We start from the raw sequence: 15,182 nt of genomic DNA on the forward strand, positions 1-15,182 counted from the left end.
TTGTGGTGTATGGGCTTTATTGGCATACATACATGTTCCTTACAGTCTCTGCACTTTAAGTGGAATACAGATGTTTAGCTAGAACCAGGTAATGCAACTTTCACACAGTCATTAGGGATAGAGTCACAAAGCACTAGTTTACTGCTAAACGTCAGTAAAGCGCACTCGCACTTGCTCTGCCGTGCAGCCATAAGAGCCTCTGTGCAGGCAAAGGTAGAGACCTATTCTGTTTGCAGGTCTAAGGCACTGATTTTTATTGTCAATCCTCCCAATTCAGATACAGGATTTGAACAAATAAAAACATTCAACAAAACCAAACTACTCTCAGCATCACACTTCAACAACACACACACAATCACACGCATACACACACACACACACAAGCACTTTATATGCACCAAGAAATGATGCGTCTAAGCTACTAAAGTTTACAGTGAGGCTAGTCCTGCTGTTAGAGTGGATTTGAAAGCACAGGTATAGTGTTGTTGCTGGGTCCAGAGTAATGTTTTACCTGGAGAGTTTTGTACATCATTCAAACATGTCATCAAGACTTTGGTTTCAGTTTTCACCGTGCTATATTCAGATCACGTCTCACCTGGGTGCAGGTTTCACCCAGAACATTGGGCTGCCATGTTTGTGTCTCAGAAACGTAACATTAAAAATGTTTGATCGAGGAGCCCCAGAGAGACTTGCCTAAGCATAACACGGGAACAAGATGAGTTCCAACTCCAGTCAATAACTTTACAAAGAAGCAAACATTTTGTTTTTGCAGTAAAATCATTACTTTAGCACTAAGATATAAACAAAGGCTTGTGATAAACTAAAGCCTAAGGAAACGAGAGAGACAGAAAAAGAAGTGCATTGGTCAAGTAGTGGCCGACTGTGGCAGTTCTACATGGCAACAAAATCAAAAATCACGAGTAGCTATACCCTCATATTTATTCCAGCTCCTACAACCAACCTCCTGACCATAAAACCTAAAAATGCTGCACCAGGTGTTCAGAGGTCAGTCTTCAGCTCCCTATTTTCAACAGGTGGATTCTCCAAGTTCCTCAACCCCGTAAACCTTCTCAAACAGCGACTCCCACTTGCCAGAAACAGTGACAACTCGACAGTTTGTTTCAGAATAACTAAAAAATATAGAGGATTGTGGTAAAAAATAGCCCCTGGGCTAGTGGGGGGGGCACAGTAATACAATCGAACATGACAGTACTGAACACAAGGGAACCCTATGATACTCTTTGATAGCCCCTGAATCTAACAGACAACATCACAAACACTTGCACAATGTAAAAATGTATAATTAACATAGCAGAGAAAAAAAGTCAGTTTAACAATGACACCTTTCACAAGGTAAATCAAGTATGGAAGAAGGGCGATGGCGTGCATCCTCTCCTTCACTGCGTCCTTGTTTAGACCTCCTTTGTGCTGCTCTTCATCTTCTCAACTGTTTCCTGTATTTTCAATAACAACAAACATTTGATATATCAAATCATTTAAATATTGAATAAACAATAATGTGAGAACAGACTTATATGAGCATCTACAATTTTTAAAAGTTTTTCTGAAGTACACATTGATATACAGGTGGGTAGGTAGGTATGTAGGTTCAAGATAGAAAGGTAGGTCACAAGGTAGGTGAGAAGGAAGGTAGGAAGGTAGGTAAGTAGGTAGGTAGATCTCCATCTGTGATATTTTATTGATTCTAAACTGAAAGATTCCTGTGTTTCAGCATCATCACATCACAGAGGTTTTATCCTTTAAAAGCAGCAGGTCCTTAAGAGAGAAATTAGCATTAACTTGGTCACAGTGCACCTGGGACCCACAGAGCTGCATTTGCATAAAGCGTCATTATATTCTGGCCTTCTGGAGTACATAGTAAATGACCATGCTGACTCAGCCGTGGCCCCAAGCCAAAGCCTGTGCATGCTCTCATAACCCCATGTGAGCAAACACACACACGCACTCACACACACGCACACACACACGCTTCTCACACATGTAGATGTTTTACAGATGTTTATTTCTGGACAGGTTTTAGAACTAGGCCATAAAGCAATTGTGGTTCTAGAACTCTATTCTTTATTCTTAATCAACGGAGGCTCTACAATAGAATTGAATATCTACATCCAGTATTCTTTGTCTCGGGAGGTTCTAGAAATCAGAAGAGGCTGTGCTGATTGTCCCATTCTAGCTGTTAGACAATAGCCATTGTTTGCCCAGAGAGAGTCCACTATTCCTGATAGCACTCTGGTTGTGACAGTCTGGAGAGGTTCTAGACTGACTTGTGTGGTCATCCACTGCATCACGAAGTGAAATTGGTTCTATCACCTTTTTGTTTTAAGATATTTCCGGCATTAAGCTACTTTCAGACATCCACATTAGTCTGGAAAATGTCGAGTGGGTGTGTTGATGACGTTTTTCTAACACATGATCGACACTAATGTCAATGTGCTGTGAAGGAAAAGTTTGTGCAGAGGAAATAAAACATTGTGTCCTGCCTCCTGCATGTTCTACTCAGGAAATCACTACATTCCTGTGAGGGATTACAGTAAATAACAAGGGCGTGATAAAAAGTCAAATATTGGTGTTCATTTGGTTCTTTTTCCATCATCCACCCTCTATTTCACATTCATGGCCATTTCATAATTGTATTGATCTCATTTAGAAAACATTTGTGTATTTCACAGCTTTTGATTTGTTGTTTCCCTTTTCGTGCCAAGTCATAAACCTGCCTCACTGAGATTGGTCACATAAAAATGTACACCTACCAATTACGATGTGATTTATATCGTGATGATTGATTCAAATGTGATTTATCCAGAAACAGTTTAAAAGCAAACACACGGGTCATGTCAGTAATATCTGACAGATTTTTAAAACCAAGTGGAATCTTATCAACAGTAGGTAATGATGAAGCTTCACTCTTTCATTTGCAGACAGTCTGGGATATTTGCAATTAATATGATTTATTACATAATTTTTGTTATAGCAAAAACTGACCTGGTGCTTGTTGAGCTCAGCCACACGGAGGTTCCACTCCTCCTCAGTCATCTCTGCCCCAGTATCTGTGGAATCATCCACAGCCGCCATTTTGTCTGCACAGGTGATGAAACAATCAGAGGACAATTTAACATGTGAGTTCATTGAAATGATCAAATTAATACTTAGTGTAAAAATGATCTTCACCACTTCAACTCACCAGTGCAGGTCATCGCGGTGCAGACCCAGTTGCCGCATGCACAAACACAGCGGTTACACTCCACCTGGGTCTCTGCTCCGTCCTCATATGTCTCATCCTCCAAGGCACATTCTGCAGAAACACACATGAGGAGCTATTCAAGACCACAGATAAGAGACAGTAGCAGAGTGAAAATATCAACATTGTTGATTAAACCATTTCAACCCAGAGATTTCAGCATTTTAAAATGCTTCATCCTTTATTCAGGAGCTGGTGTATGTGTGTGTGTCATGAGCTTCATGACACATATTTCAAATTGAGGACCGCTTGACCCATTGAAGACAAAAACGTGCCCCAAACTGTAAAACAAGCTGATTTATGGGTGGTTAAAGTTAGGTAATGTTTAGGGTAAGGTTATTTTAAGGGTTAGGTTGCATCCATATAATAAATCTAACTACAAGTCAAAGTCACTCTGAGCTCACTCTTCTCTGGTGGATTGAAGCCAGGTTTCAGACAGTTGAGGAATTCGTCAAAGCTCAGCTTCCAGTCTGCGTTCTCATCAGAGAGCTCGATGAGGGCGTCAACACACAGGCTCCTGTGAATCACACACACACACACACACACAGAATAAATATCAGCTGCTCCATACACTGAGAACAAGATCCAGAAGAAATGAGCATTCTCTGAAAATACTCATTAGTTTAGAATGTTTTATTCTTTGGGCACAGGTGTTTGTGCCAGTGTTGGCTCCCACGGGAGGCCTTCACTGATGTTTTCACTGGCCTAGAAAGGATTCACTGACACACTGTGTAACCTCCAAATAGCAGCTCAGGATAAAAGACCTCAGTCTGTCTGTACAAACATGACCACAGAAGAAATGTTCACATGGTTTGTGGAACTGATAAAACAAACAAGAATGCAAACAGTAGTTTTTCCCCTCTGCACCCTTCTAACACATTCATGTAAGCAAGCGAACCCGACCTGAGCAGCTTGTTGCTCTCCTGGTCAGCGTAGGACTGCATCTCCACAACAGACTCGTTGTGCTGGATGAACTTGAGGAGCTCTGAGGAGTCCAGCTGAGAATCACCGTTGTCATAGGACTGCAGAGACATGGACAGACACAAGAGAGACTCGGTTAGAGTCTATGTAGACTATGAACAATGAGGTTGAAATGTCATGAGCAGCAAATTTGCAGTCACCACTACATCATCACGTAAATTTTGGCATGAGCACCTCAAGTAACGGCTTTACTTTTTATTTTTTTGTATTTGTATATTTCAACCTTTCCATTGTTTTAGTTTAAGTTTCAATGACTAGAAGAAGATATACAGTATATCTGTGGTTTTAAAGCAACACTTTTACCTTAAAATAGCAGCGTCAACATTAATTTGATTGTTCACTTATTTGGAATAGAGAGAATGGTGACACTTGAACAATAGACCGGCGTTGGTGCATGTGCAACATACATCTCTGCACGTGACAGGAAATAATGCCATCCTAGCAAAGAGAGGGTCTTTTATGAAACTGTTTGTAACTAACTTTGATTTCAATGGTACAGAAAATAATTAATAATGAAGAAGTTGAATCAATTTTATATTGGCCCATTAAAAAAAGGGTACCAAATGCAAAGTTGTCAACTTAATGTGTTGTATGCACCCTTTAAGTGTCAGTTGACTTTTAAAATACATTTATGATCAATAAAGTTTGTAGATTAAAATATAAAAGTATTTGAGCCACTTCACGGGGGAGAAAACGACTGAAGTGCAGAGTTCCACCATCTTGTCTGCAGTCAGGTTCTTCTCAAGCCAAACAGAATTAGTCCCTGTGGCTGCAGAGGGCGCTGTCGTTCATATATCTTATTCATACACACAAAAGGTGCAGAGAGTTGTGAGTTAGAAGTGTTGTTTTCGGTACCAAAATAATCACTATTCCATTTTACGTCTCTGCACCACAGCAGAGAAAAGACACCCACCTTGAAGTATCTCTGCAGGATGTTGGAGAAGTTGGATCCTTTGACAAACCAGCCATCGGGGACAACCTCAGTCTGCAGCCACTGGATCACGCGGCTGCGCAGTTCATTGCGGTCGGCTGCGTAGCACACCACTGCAGGGCGGGCACATTTCCATATGTCAATAACATTAATAAATAATCCAAGGATCAAAAGTTCCAGGCTATTTCACAGCTGACCCCTGTCCCTGTGTGAATACGTCAGTATTACAATGTTCATTGTGTTTTTTCCATCGGATCATAAACTACAGTAACGTCACACACATAACAGCCACATCTTAATACCAAAGACCAGACATTAAACCCTGTGAACCTACATTTAAAAAATCCTGATTTAAAAAACAAAGTCATTCAAATTGGATTTATTTCCTTGTTTTACTCACTTTAAATCCTCCAAACATAATTTCACATTTCTATTTGTTCCATGTAACATATGCAAGCAAGCACACACACACTCACCTGGGCTGGCAGCTGCCTGCTCTGTTTTCCTCTCTAAAGGTGATTTAAAAACAGAGAAATCAATCAATCAAAGTGTTGACTTAATTCAGGTCAATGCAGCTGAACATGGATACGAGCACTTGGCCAAAGATCTGTAAAGCGACAGTGTGAGATAATAGTTTTTTCCGTGTCCTTGACGTCATTTTTACCACTGCTTAGATCAATGTGCAGGTCAGCAGGCACAGTAATAGGTGACATCATCGACAAGTGAGAGCAGTGAAAGTGTAGTCAAGATAAGAGCATATTAGCTGCATAAAAAGATACGGTCAAGGCTGGGGGTATGAACGTCATGGCAGAGCGGTTCATAGCTGTGGCCTTACATGGCTCTCTATCAACCCGCTCACCTCACATATCAGTCCTGTGTGTATGGGCTAGTTCAGAGATCAGCCCAATTAAATGTATTCACTTACCAGCACTTTTGTCAGGTGACGCAAATGTAAGGAAGACCAAACTGTCTCCTTGCTTCTCTACATCGCACATTTCGCAAATCAGAGTTCAGCGAGAATGTGAGAGTCTAATGAAACATGTTTGTATGATGGAGTGAGGCATGCTGGGCTAGTAAAGAAGGTTTCAGTGAAAATATTCTGATCCTGCAGTTAACACCTGACACTTCAAAACAGAGCAGTGAGGAATACACACCTCTTTTCTCTATTATTTGACATTACTAAACTAATTTTACTATTTCTGCTGCAAAATTAATTTGATCTATTCTAATGAATTTTATTGTTTTTCTAATAAATCTAAAATTACTTGTTTTTTATCATTCTACATTTCATCATTTCTACGTAGAAGTAGTTTTTCTTATCATTTAACCACACTTTGTTCTAACTTTTTTTATTTTCTGACATTTTCTTCTCTCTTCTCTGTCTGTGTGGCTGCTGTGGCTGAATCCCACTTTCAGTAATGTCTCAGAATCTGAATATAAAAGATATAAATATAAAAGAGGGTGAACAATATGTTCAGAATTTTCAACCTAAACATAAAAGCCACGTTTAAAAACCTCAATGTAAAAAACTTTATTACCCTTGATAAGAGCAACTTTTTAATTATTGACAATAATATAATTATAGTCTTAACCTCACTTGGAACAGCAATCTAAACGTAGATATTATTATCAAGGCCAAGCGTTTTCCATGACAAGGGGGCATAAATAAACTGATGTACAATGTGCAACGCTATAGGACGGGTGTTACCTTGGCAGTGTCCGTCATGTGCCACCTGGATCTTCAAGCCAGTCAGACAAGCGTCTCTGTGCAGCTCACAGTGATTCCTGTAGGTCTTACCATTGCTGCCGCACACTGACCTCTTGTGGGGCTTACAGGTCTGCAAAGAGAGAGGAGAATGAAGTGAAGAGTCGAGCAGAATATCATCTCAGAAAGTCATTATCATTTTCTTCTGTTCTTGTTGTCCCCTATGTTCTATGGCCTCCTGAATAAAACATTTAAACAAACAAACAAGGCAGATAAAGTTGCCCAGGAGGGTCAATATGTGACAAACATATTTGAATGTGATTTTATTTTCGAGGAAGTATGAACTTCTAAAGCCCAAATTTCCACACAGAAAACTTGCACAGGATTCCAGTTAAGTAAACAATGCACTGAAGCACTCACCTCTATACACAGACAGCTGGGCTCCCCCTTCTCATTGACAGCACACTCTCTGCCGGCCCCACAGAACACGTTGGCACACACTTTGCTTTTACTCTGCAACTCCTGAGAGAAAAAAGACAGATTGTTGCTGCTTTAGAAAAAACACTGGTTTTACAAACAGGCCTACGCTGTAAGGAGCACTGAGATGATGCCAACCACATTCTATAACACTAATTACTAATTTACACATTGTATTAAGAGCGAATGATTAATATAATGTTTGGAAGCCATTAATCATTTATATTTATTCTAAGGAAAATATAATATTTTGTTCTTAACTCCTGAAAAAGTAAATAAACGGTAAAGTCTTAAATAGTTTTCTGGCTTTGTCCATTGATATTCTATCAACACAGAAAATATGTATAAATAACTATATACACAAAGAAATGAGCTTCACCTCAAATATATTTTATCTATTCCTCCCAAACTCTGGTACATATTTCAACATTTTTGCATGACCCCAAATCCAAATGACTGTTTGACATAGATTCCTTCTTGAGAGCATTCACCTCTCGGGCAGACCTTGAAAGACCGATAGCATTTCGCCACTAGGTGGTGCTACACCATGGATTTCCACTACATCTACCAACTGTTGAGTTAAAATGTCCATAACTTTGGACTCATGATTCTGACTCACTTGCAATTTTGCACATTCCACCTTTAATTAAATGCAGGAGGTAGAATATGAAGCTCTGCAACAATGATCAGTGAGGTTTTCTATCACTTTGTGCATTAAATCCAGTTTTACAATTAGAGGAACTCATTTGCAGGAATGAGTTCTCCTAGTTGAAGCTTTGAACCATCTCTATAATGCAGAATTCATGTTTCAGTATGTCCACTTTCTCAGTATGTTTACTGAGATCTCTGGAGACCTATTTATGTTTGCCGGTAGTGGCCATGTCAACCATAGCGAGACTCCAACAGTGTCAGCTGACCGTAGTGCACTCAGACTGTAATGGAAACAGTGAAGCTGGTGTCTTGAGTGTGGATTAAATAAGGTAACGCTGCACATTAAAAAACAGTGTTCTCTCTGTGTGTGTCTGAGGACTGCTGTAAATCTGAACAAGCTTTTTTTTTTTTACATTAAAACCAAACCCTCGTCCTAAAAATCTTCATTTCTCTCATGTAAATGTCTAATGTTATCTTTTTTTAGTCCATTTCATCACGCCCATTTCCTCTTGTTGATATTTTCACGCTCGTGTTTCTTTATCTTTCATTTGTTTGCTGGTGCAGATCACCGGTGAGCTTGCCAAAAAAAAATTAGGTGGTCACTGGAGCTACAAACCGACCAATCACAAGATGCCAAGCGGAGCTCCAAGAGAGGTTTTACAACCCTCATTTGCTCCTCCTTTTCCGTGACTGTTTGTACATGTGTGACTTTATTTGTGTGTGTGTAGAGGGTGCTTCCACATCTGGAGTCTGAGCTCTGTTTTTCTTTGGGCCCATTCCCATACCCCGTGAAATCTTTTTCCCCACCCTATTTTTCCAGACTCCCCTCCTCCTCCTCTCTAAGCCTCGGTTTCCTGTAAGAGCGAGACAGAGAGTTGGCCCTCTGCGTATGATGGCACGTGAGTTGGCCTCCAAGCTCCGGTGCCTGTCTGCGTGTTCCAAGGTCCTGGTATGTGGGTTAAAATGAAGGTGGATTCACGTGACTCAAGCTCTCGGAAGCCCAGCAGTGATAGAACATAACTAGATGGACGTAGGGGAGGGGTGGTGGTCACATGCAAGCATCAAAGAACAGCAATTTTAACCCAGAAGTGGTGAGAGGAGAGGGATTGTAGGATTCTGTTCTTTGCACACACACACACACACACATTTTTGCACACCAAAGTTGAGGTCATGGAAAAATCTTCAAAGCGATCCCTGTGGCCTTGAGCACGTTGGACAATCCAGTTTGTTAGACACAGATGGGTGAGAGAGAGCGATGCCTGTTGAAACCTGTAGAAACCTCAGATGAGAACATGAATAATGGATGAACTGCTCTCATGAATCTGGTATAGATGAAGAGCTGCGTCTGTCTGTCTCTCTTCAACTACAAGCAGCAGAGCATCCCTGACATTTAGCTAATGACCACAGAAGCATAGAGCCTTTTTCTTTTACAGCTGATTCGAGTGGATTGTTGCTATGGTGAAAAAGTGTGCCGGCTCTGGTGGTAGAACACAGTCTTACGAGGCAAACCGAGTCCCATAATTAGATCACAGGAGAGTGTGTTCAGATTTTATGAATGACACAGTGACGAGGACAACGACAGACAAAGTGAAAAAAACAGCTCTTGAGGCGTCAGAGTATCGGAGCCGTGGTCCGACCACCTTACGAGATCATAAATCATTTTCTGTGTTTAGCCCGGAGCTTCCGTTGTTGCTATGAACAGCAGAAATGCACCATTACATGCACCGTCACTGAACATTCACATACACACAATATAGCGATGGCTTGTTATTAATCCCCATTTATATATGAATGTGACATTTTCCAGGTTTCTAAAAACTCCATATCATAGACTGTATGCAGAACATGTTATAAACCCTGTCTCCTCCATGTTAGTGGATGGTACACGGACTAAACTGAAAAGTCAAAGTCCTTGTCAAATATACTTGTTTCAAAAATGACTTCTGTCATTTTTCATGATTGACAGATGACTCACGATCAGTCCAGTGTGTGTATCGGCACGACCTTGTACTGCAGCTCCTCACCATGATAACAATTGCATAAACTCTGGATCCAAATGATGCCAAAGAAGCAAGATGGCGGCACCCGTATCCATGATATATTGGCTTCATTTTTGTACAACGGGAGGAAGTCAAGAAGTGTTGTCTGTACTTATCTGTAAAGTCTGCATCTGTACCAGTTCGGTCTGACTTGACAAAATGAAGTTTTAAAGAATTCGATTAACATTTCATGAGAACAAATCTTTGCTTTTCTTCGTGTGAGATGACATAATCAATTATGTTCTCAGTCTGTAAGCCACATAGGAAGCTAGGAGATTAGCAGTTAGTTTAGCTCAACATAAAACCTGGCTTTGTCTAAAACTAACAAAATAAATCAAAAGCTTTAGGTTTGATATATAATATTATCTTATCCAGGCGAAAGAAATATAAATTATTCAGTTTTAAAGCTCAAACTCATAACCAGGATTCTCCGGAACTCCTCTATAACTGAGATACAGTGCATGTTAACACACTTATCAATCCAATCACCGACAGAACAGTCATTAGAGAAAAAGTATGAACTCAGCACAAACAAAAACAAACACACCCTGATGTGTGTGTTTGTGTGTGTGTGTCCTACTTTAATGACATCAATTTTACATCGTGGCCGAAAAATGCCTGCCTCATTTACCTCCTCTCCATTTAAAAGCGATCGCAGAAGCCAGAGCTCTGATAAGTGACTGGTGAATCATAACAGATAAACCAGAGCCTTTCATACCAAATGCTGCCTCCAGCATATTGCTGACTGCACATAGACACACATTAGGCACACAGCTCCTAGTCCTCTGCCCTTTTCCCAGATCACTCCTTTTTTGTCAGGAGGTTAAAGAAGTTTACATTTCAGTTAAACTCTCACGACCCATGCAGCATCATTAATCATCTTTCTACCTCTGAGTGGAGCCTAACAGCTCACGTCTAGTGTGTGCTTTAATTTCTGCGGTGCTGTAATTCTCTCCATCTTGTCATCTTATTCCCTGTGCCGTGCCCTTTTACGGCTGTGAGACGTGTATCAGTGAACCGAGACCAGACAGAGGAGGAAAAAATAAGATGAGCAGAGGAGGAAGAAAAAGATGAGAAGGGGCCATTGAGGAGAGACTGACAGAGGAACAGGTAGATGGTGGGGAGAAAAGAGGAGAGGCGGTGTGCACTCCAATTCATCTCCTGTCACATGTTGAATGGCTCCACGCTGAGGCAGATGAGAAATTAAAGGGCAATGCATTCTTGCTGCAGATGAAAACTTTAAAAAGCATGTTTCATTTTCCACTGCTGATGAGGACACATACAGTCGAGCAGCACTGGGGCGAAATCTGCACATAAAACATATTACAACAGCTATTTGAACATCATCCTGCCCGTCTGTGTCCTTATCACACACACACACACACACACACACACACACACACACACACACACACACACACACACACACACACACACACACACACACACACACACACACACACACACACACACACACACACACACACACACACACACACACATTAATTCATGCCCAATCCTCCAGCCCATCGGCTGAGTCTGAGTCTACAGCTTCCGGGGACAAGGGACAATATTTTTTGGCTCCCGGCAGCTGATCCAGGCCAAGATTCTCTCTTCCATTCATCATACACATTTTTTAAGTCCAACTAGTTCCTTTAATGACACAAATCCCACGTCTCTAATCCAAAAGGCTTTCGGCTCCACAACCTTGTGCCCCGTCTACAGATTCTGCATATTTTAATAGAGACGATGTGTTTTGCCTGATTAGGACTATGCTTTTGTCCCAACGTGGTCTACAGACAAGGTCAGTGTTTATGCTGGAAAAGCTCCGAAATAGGAAACATAACGAGTGCACACACACACACACACACACACACACACACACACACACACACACACACACACACACACACACACACACACACACACACACACACACACACACACACACAGCTTCACAAATGGAGCTTATCTGCTGATAAGTGCATGTTTTGCATTTCGAGCATATGTGTGTTTGAGTGCGATGCTCCATCGATCTAACACACCAATCAATGACTCTGCTGTGGGTGTCACCTTATGGCCACTGTGGATCCATTCCCACAATGCACTCTGCCCATCATTAGCGCAGACATTGATTAACTGATGGTAAACACACTGCCACGGGTGTACCCACAACAACAAGCAGCATGGTGGAAATTACTTGAAATAAAACATATAATAAGTTAAACAGTGAATTTAACCTTTCCGTGAATGAACAATGGGATAACGTGACTTTCTGTAGCAATCAACATGACTAATCAGCTTAATTAGTGTATCTGGCATAATAAGCTTCATTTAATGCAATCCAATACAAGAACCCTGCAGCAAATCCTTTACATATCGAGCTTTACTTCACACTGTTGGAGAGGTGTTGATTCAGCTCATTGTGGAGGCTCTATACTTTCCTGCAGCATTTCTAAAAGGTCAAAGGTAGATCAGGTTGAGCTGCATCAACATCTCTACGGATCAATTTCATAAAGATAGGATTCATAGGTTTTTGTGTAGATGCATCGAGAAGGATTGCTGTTTTTCTTTCCCTCGGGTACAGTGAGTCTGGTGTGTGTGTTTTCGTGAATAAAATATTGTGATATTTGACAACTTGAAATATAATATATCCCAGGAGGGTGGATGGAGATGGACGATGATATTACAATTCATTCTGGCTGCCAGTGCACATTCACTGTTTGTTCTACCCAAGAAAAAACAGCTCTGACTATTATTCTCAAACCTGCTCCTCCCTTGAATTTGTCACAGCAAAAGACGACAAATCTGAATAATAAATGACTGATGTACATCTGAATGAAGGCAGTTAATGGTTTGTATGAATAAAAATGAAATGAACGAAGAGTATGGACAGAGGGCTCCACTCATTTTCCTATACACAACAAACATTGAGCATAAATGAGCCTTGAGACAAAGCCAGGCTCAAAGTTTGAAGCGCTGTTTGTAGATGAGCAGCTCGCTGTGGTTTCATGTCTACTTTCCAGAGGTATTCATAGGTACCGCTTAATTTGTGTGAACCATCAAAAGCAAAATAACACTGGTGTTTGCCGTTATAAAACAACAGCAACTCACGACCACAGCTGCAACCCTCAGACTGACAGATGGAAGGACAAATGCACGCACAGCAAGTCATCTTCCCCCTCACAACCTCAACGTGTTTCACATGTTTTAATGACAGCGAGCTGAAACATTGGAGGCACAGCGAGAGACAGAATGGGCCGAATGAGAAGGTGGTGAGTAAGGGGAGGGGGATGTACATTCCTGAGCTGTGTGCTCCTCAGCTGGGGTCCGACAGAGTTCGCCTTGAGCCAAACTTTCCTCAGTATCTAGGCCACAGAGTCGCCCCTGCTCTCCCCCCTTCTCCTGCAATTCCTTCTTCCCTGTGTTGTCTCTGCAGCTCTAGTTCGTCCTGCGGCATCATTAAATGTGGACACAAGAGGGAGGAGGACAGGGAGGGCAACCTGTCTCCTTCACCTCCCTCTCCCTCTAACCAGGGCTTACACCAGAGGAGAGAAGTGGGGCACAGCCAAAGAAGAATGAGATCGACTCTTATACACTTCACACGCTGTGATCCAGTTTTCCACAGCAAAGGAGATTGTGTGAGCTTGTGGCTAAATTCGCAGCACAGGGGAGAAACTTCAGAGCGCGTCATCGGCTCCAGTTTTAAGTCATAGACAGAAAAGCTGTAGCGTTTACCCTCAATAATTCAAGTTCCTTCTATTCTCAAACTCTCTAGTCGTCTTGTGTGTTTGACTGTATCTTCATACATATCAAATCGGGTTCAGTCTCATCTTTTCTGTCTTCGACAGCCTCTGGAGATCAGACGTACAGTAAAAGCAGGAAGCGCACATTCAACCCACAGAAATAACACAATCCGGTGACATGCTTCCTTTCCATCCCAAACGCCTGGTTAGTGTTTTGTGGCTTCATATGACAGCGAGTTGATAGTGGAACTGGCAGGATGTGTCCTTGGAATAATGAGGCCAAAGTAAGACTGATTTGAGTGCGTTATGAAGATATGAGCGCTTTGTCGCAGCTCGACGGGTGGTCTCAAACACTCTCTGGGGGGGCCAGGACTGAGATTAGACGTGCAGAAACAAAGGGACCCTGCATTGGTAACGACTGCTTTACACCGACCTCCCTGTTTTTCTTCCCCCTGTGTCTTATTCAGTGTGAAAGGAATGCACCAACAGACGGAATGATGTCACCCCAAGTCTGCAGCCTCTTTACTCTACACCCACGGGCCTCTGAAAGAGAGCTGAGATGTGGCAACTACGCCCTGGAAGAAGAGAGACAACAAAGAGGGAAATTACAGACAGAAAAACATGGGGGAAAGATGAAGAAAGGACACGAGGAGAGACGGAGAGGGAACAGAGAAAGCAAGAGAGAGAAAGAGACGAAAGCAGGAAATAAGTCATGGCCTGAGCACAGCCACATCTGCTAGCAGTTAAAACGTCACCAGAGAACATAAAACGCTATGAACACAGCACCACCCCCGGCCCGCCCTCTCTTGTTCGCCCTGTTGTCACACGGCAGGGACAAAACTGTCCCCTGTCCCCCAGCACCTGACCCACGTCAACCCAAGTAAGATTTGTCCCACCCTCCTGTCATAAAGTACAGATCTTGTCACTTTTTAAGATTTTCTCTCCGTCTCTCTTCTTTGTAACCCAATGAATTTGACATTGCCCCTAAATTTTTCCCTTCGCTCACTTTCTCTCTCTCTCTCTCTCCACTTTTCTCTCCCACCCCTGCTCCGTTCTGGGCATTCCTCCACTGCCAGAGAGGAAAGGAGGGGAGGAAGAGAAGGAAGGAGGGAGTGAGGGAGGGAGGAGGGAGGGTCCGTGCTCTGCTCAGGCCAGGGGAATGAGTAGATTCCCTGCCCTCGTCTCTGTTCCCTCTTTTGAGGCCAGTATTGGGGCTAAAGGCTGGAGCGTGTTTGTAGAAGGAAAAGGAGCCATTTACAGGCTGCAGGATGTGATTCCAGACAGATTTAAAAACTGTTTAACTACGAACAAGCAGCTTTCCACAACTATAATCACGTCAGGTACAGGGGTTCACTGAGGAGGTGATACACCCACACAACTTCATCTTCATCAC

The 15,182-nt window shown here is 42.0% G+C and overlaps 1 protein-coding gene across 1 annotated transcript in view; it reads right to left on the reverse strand.

The window, feature by feature from the left end:
• fstl1b (follistatin-like 1b) overlaps positions 1-15,182 on the reverse strand; it is a 21,582-nt gene continuing 6,400 nt past the window's right edge. The window contains exons 3-11 of the mRNA XM_069533647.1: positions 7,297-7,398; positions 6,880-7,009; positions 5,648-5,680; positions 5,154-5,284; positions 4,163-4,281; positions 3,664-3,776; positions 3,203-3,313; positions 3,004-3,098; positions 1-1,454 (exon numbers count right to left, since the gene is read on the reverse strand). Coding sequence (XP_069389748.1) covers positions 1,413-1,454; positions 3,004-3,098; positions 3,203-3,313; positions 3,664-3,776; positions 4,163-4,281; positions 5,154-5,284; positions 5,648-5,680; positions 6,880-7,009; positions 7,297-7,398 — 876 coding nt within the window. The 3' untranslated portion in view covers positions 1-1,412. The remainder of the gene's footprint in view (positions 1,455-3,003; positions 3,099-3,202; positions 3,314-3,663; positions 3,777-4,162; positions 4,282-5,153; positions 5,285-5,647; positions 5,681-6,879; positions 7,010-7,296; positions 7,399-15,182) is intronic.

The sequence above is a fragment of the Paralichthys olivaceus genome, chromosome 10, assembly GCF_024713975.1.
Source record: "Paralichthys olivaceus isolate ysfri-2021 chromosome 10, ASM2471397v2, whole genome shotgun sequence".
NCBI classification, from domain to species: domain Eukaryota; kingdom Metazoa; phylum Chordata; class Actinopteri; order Pleuronectiformes; family Paralichthyidae; genus Paralichthys; species Paralichthys olivaceus.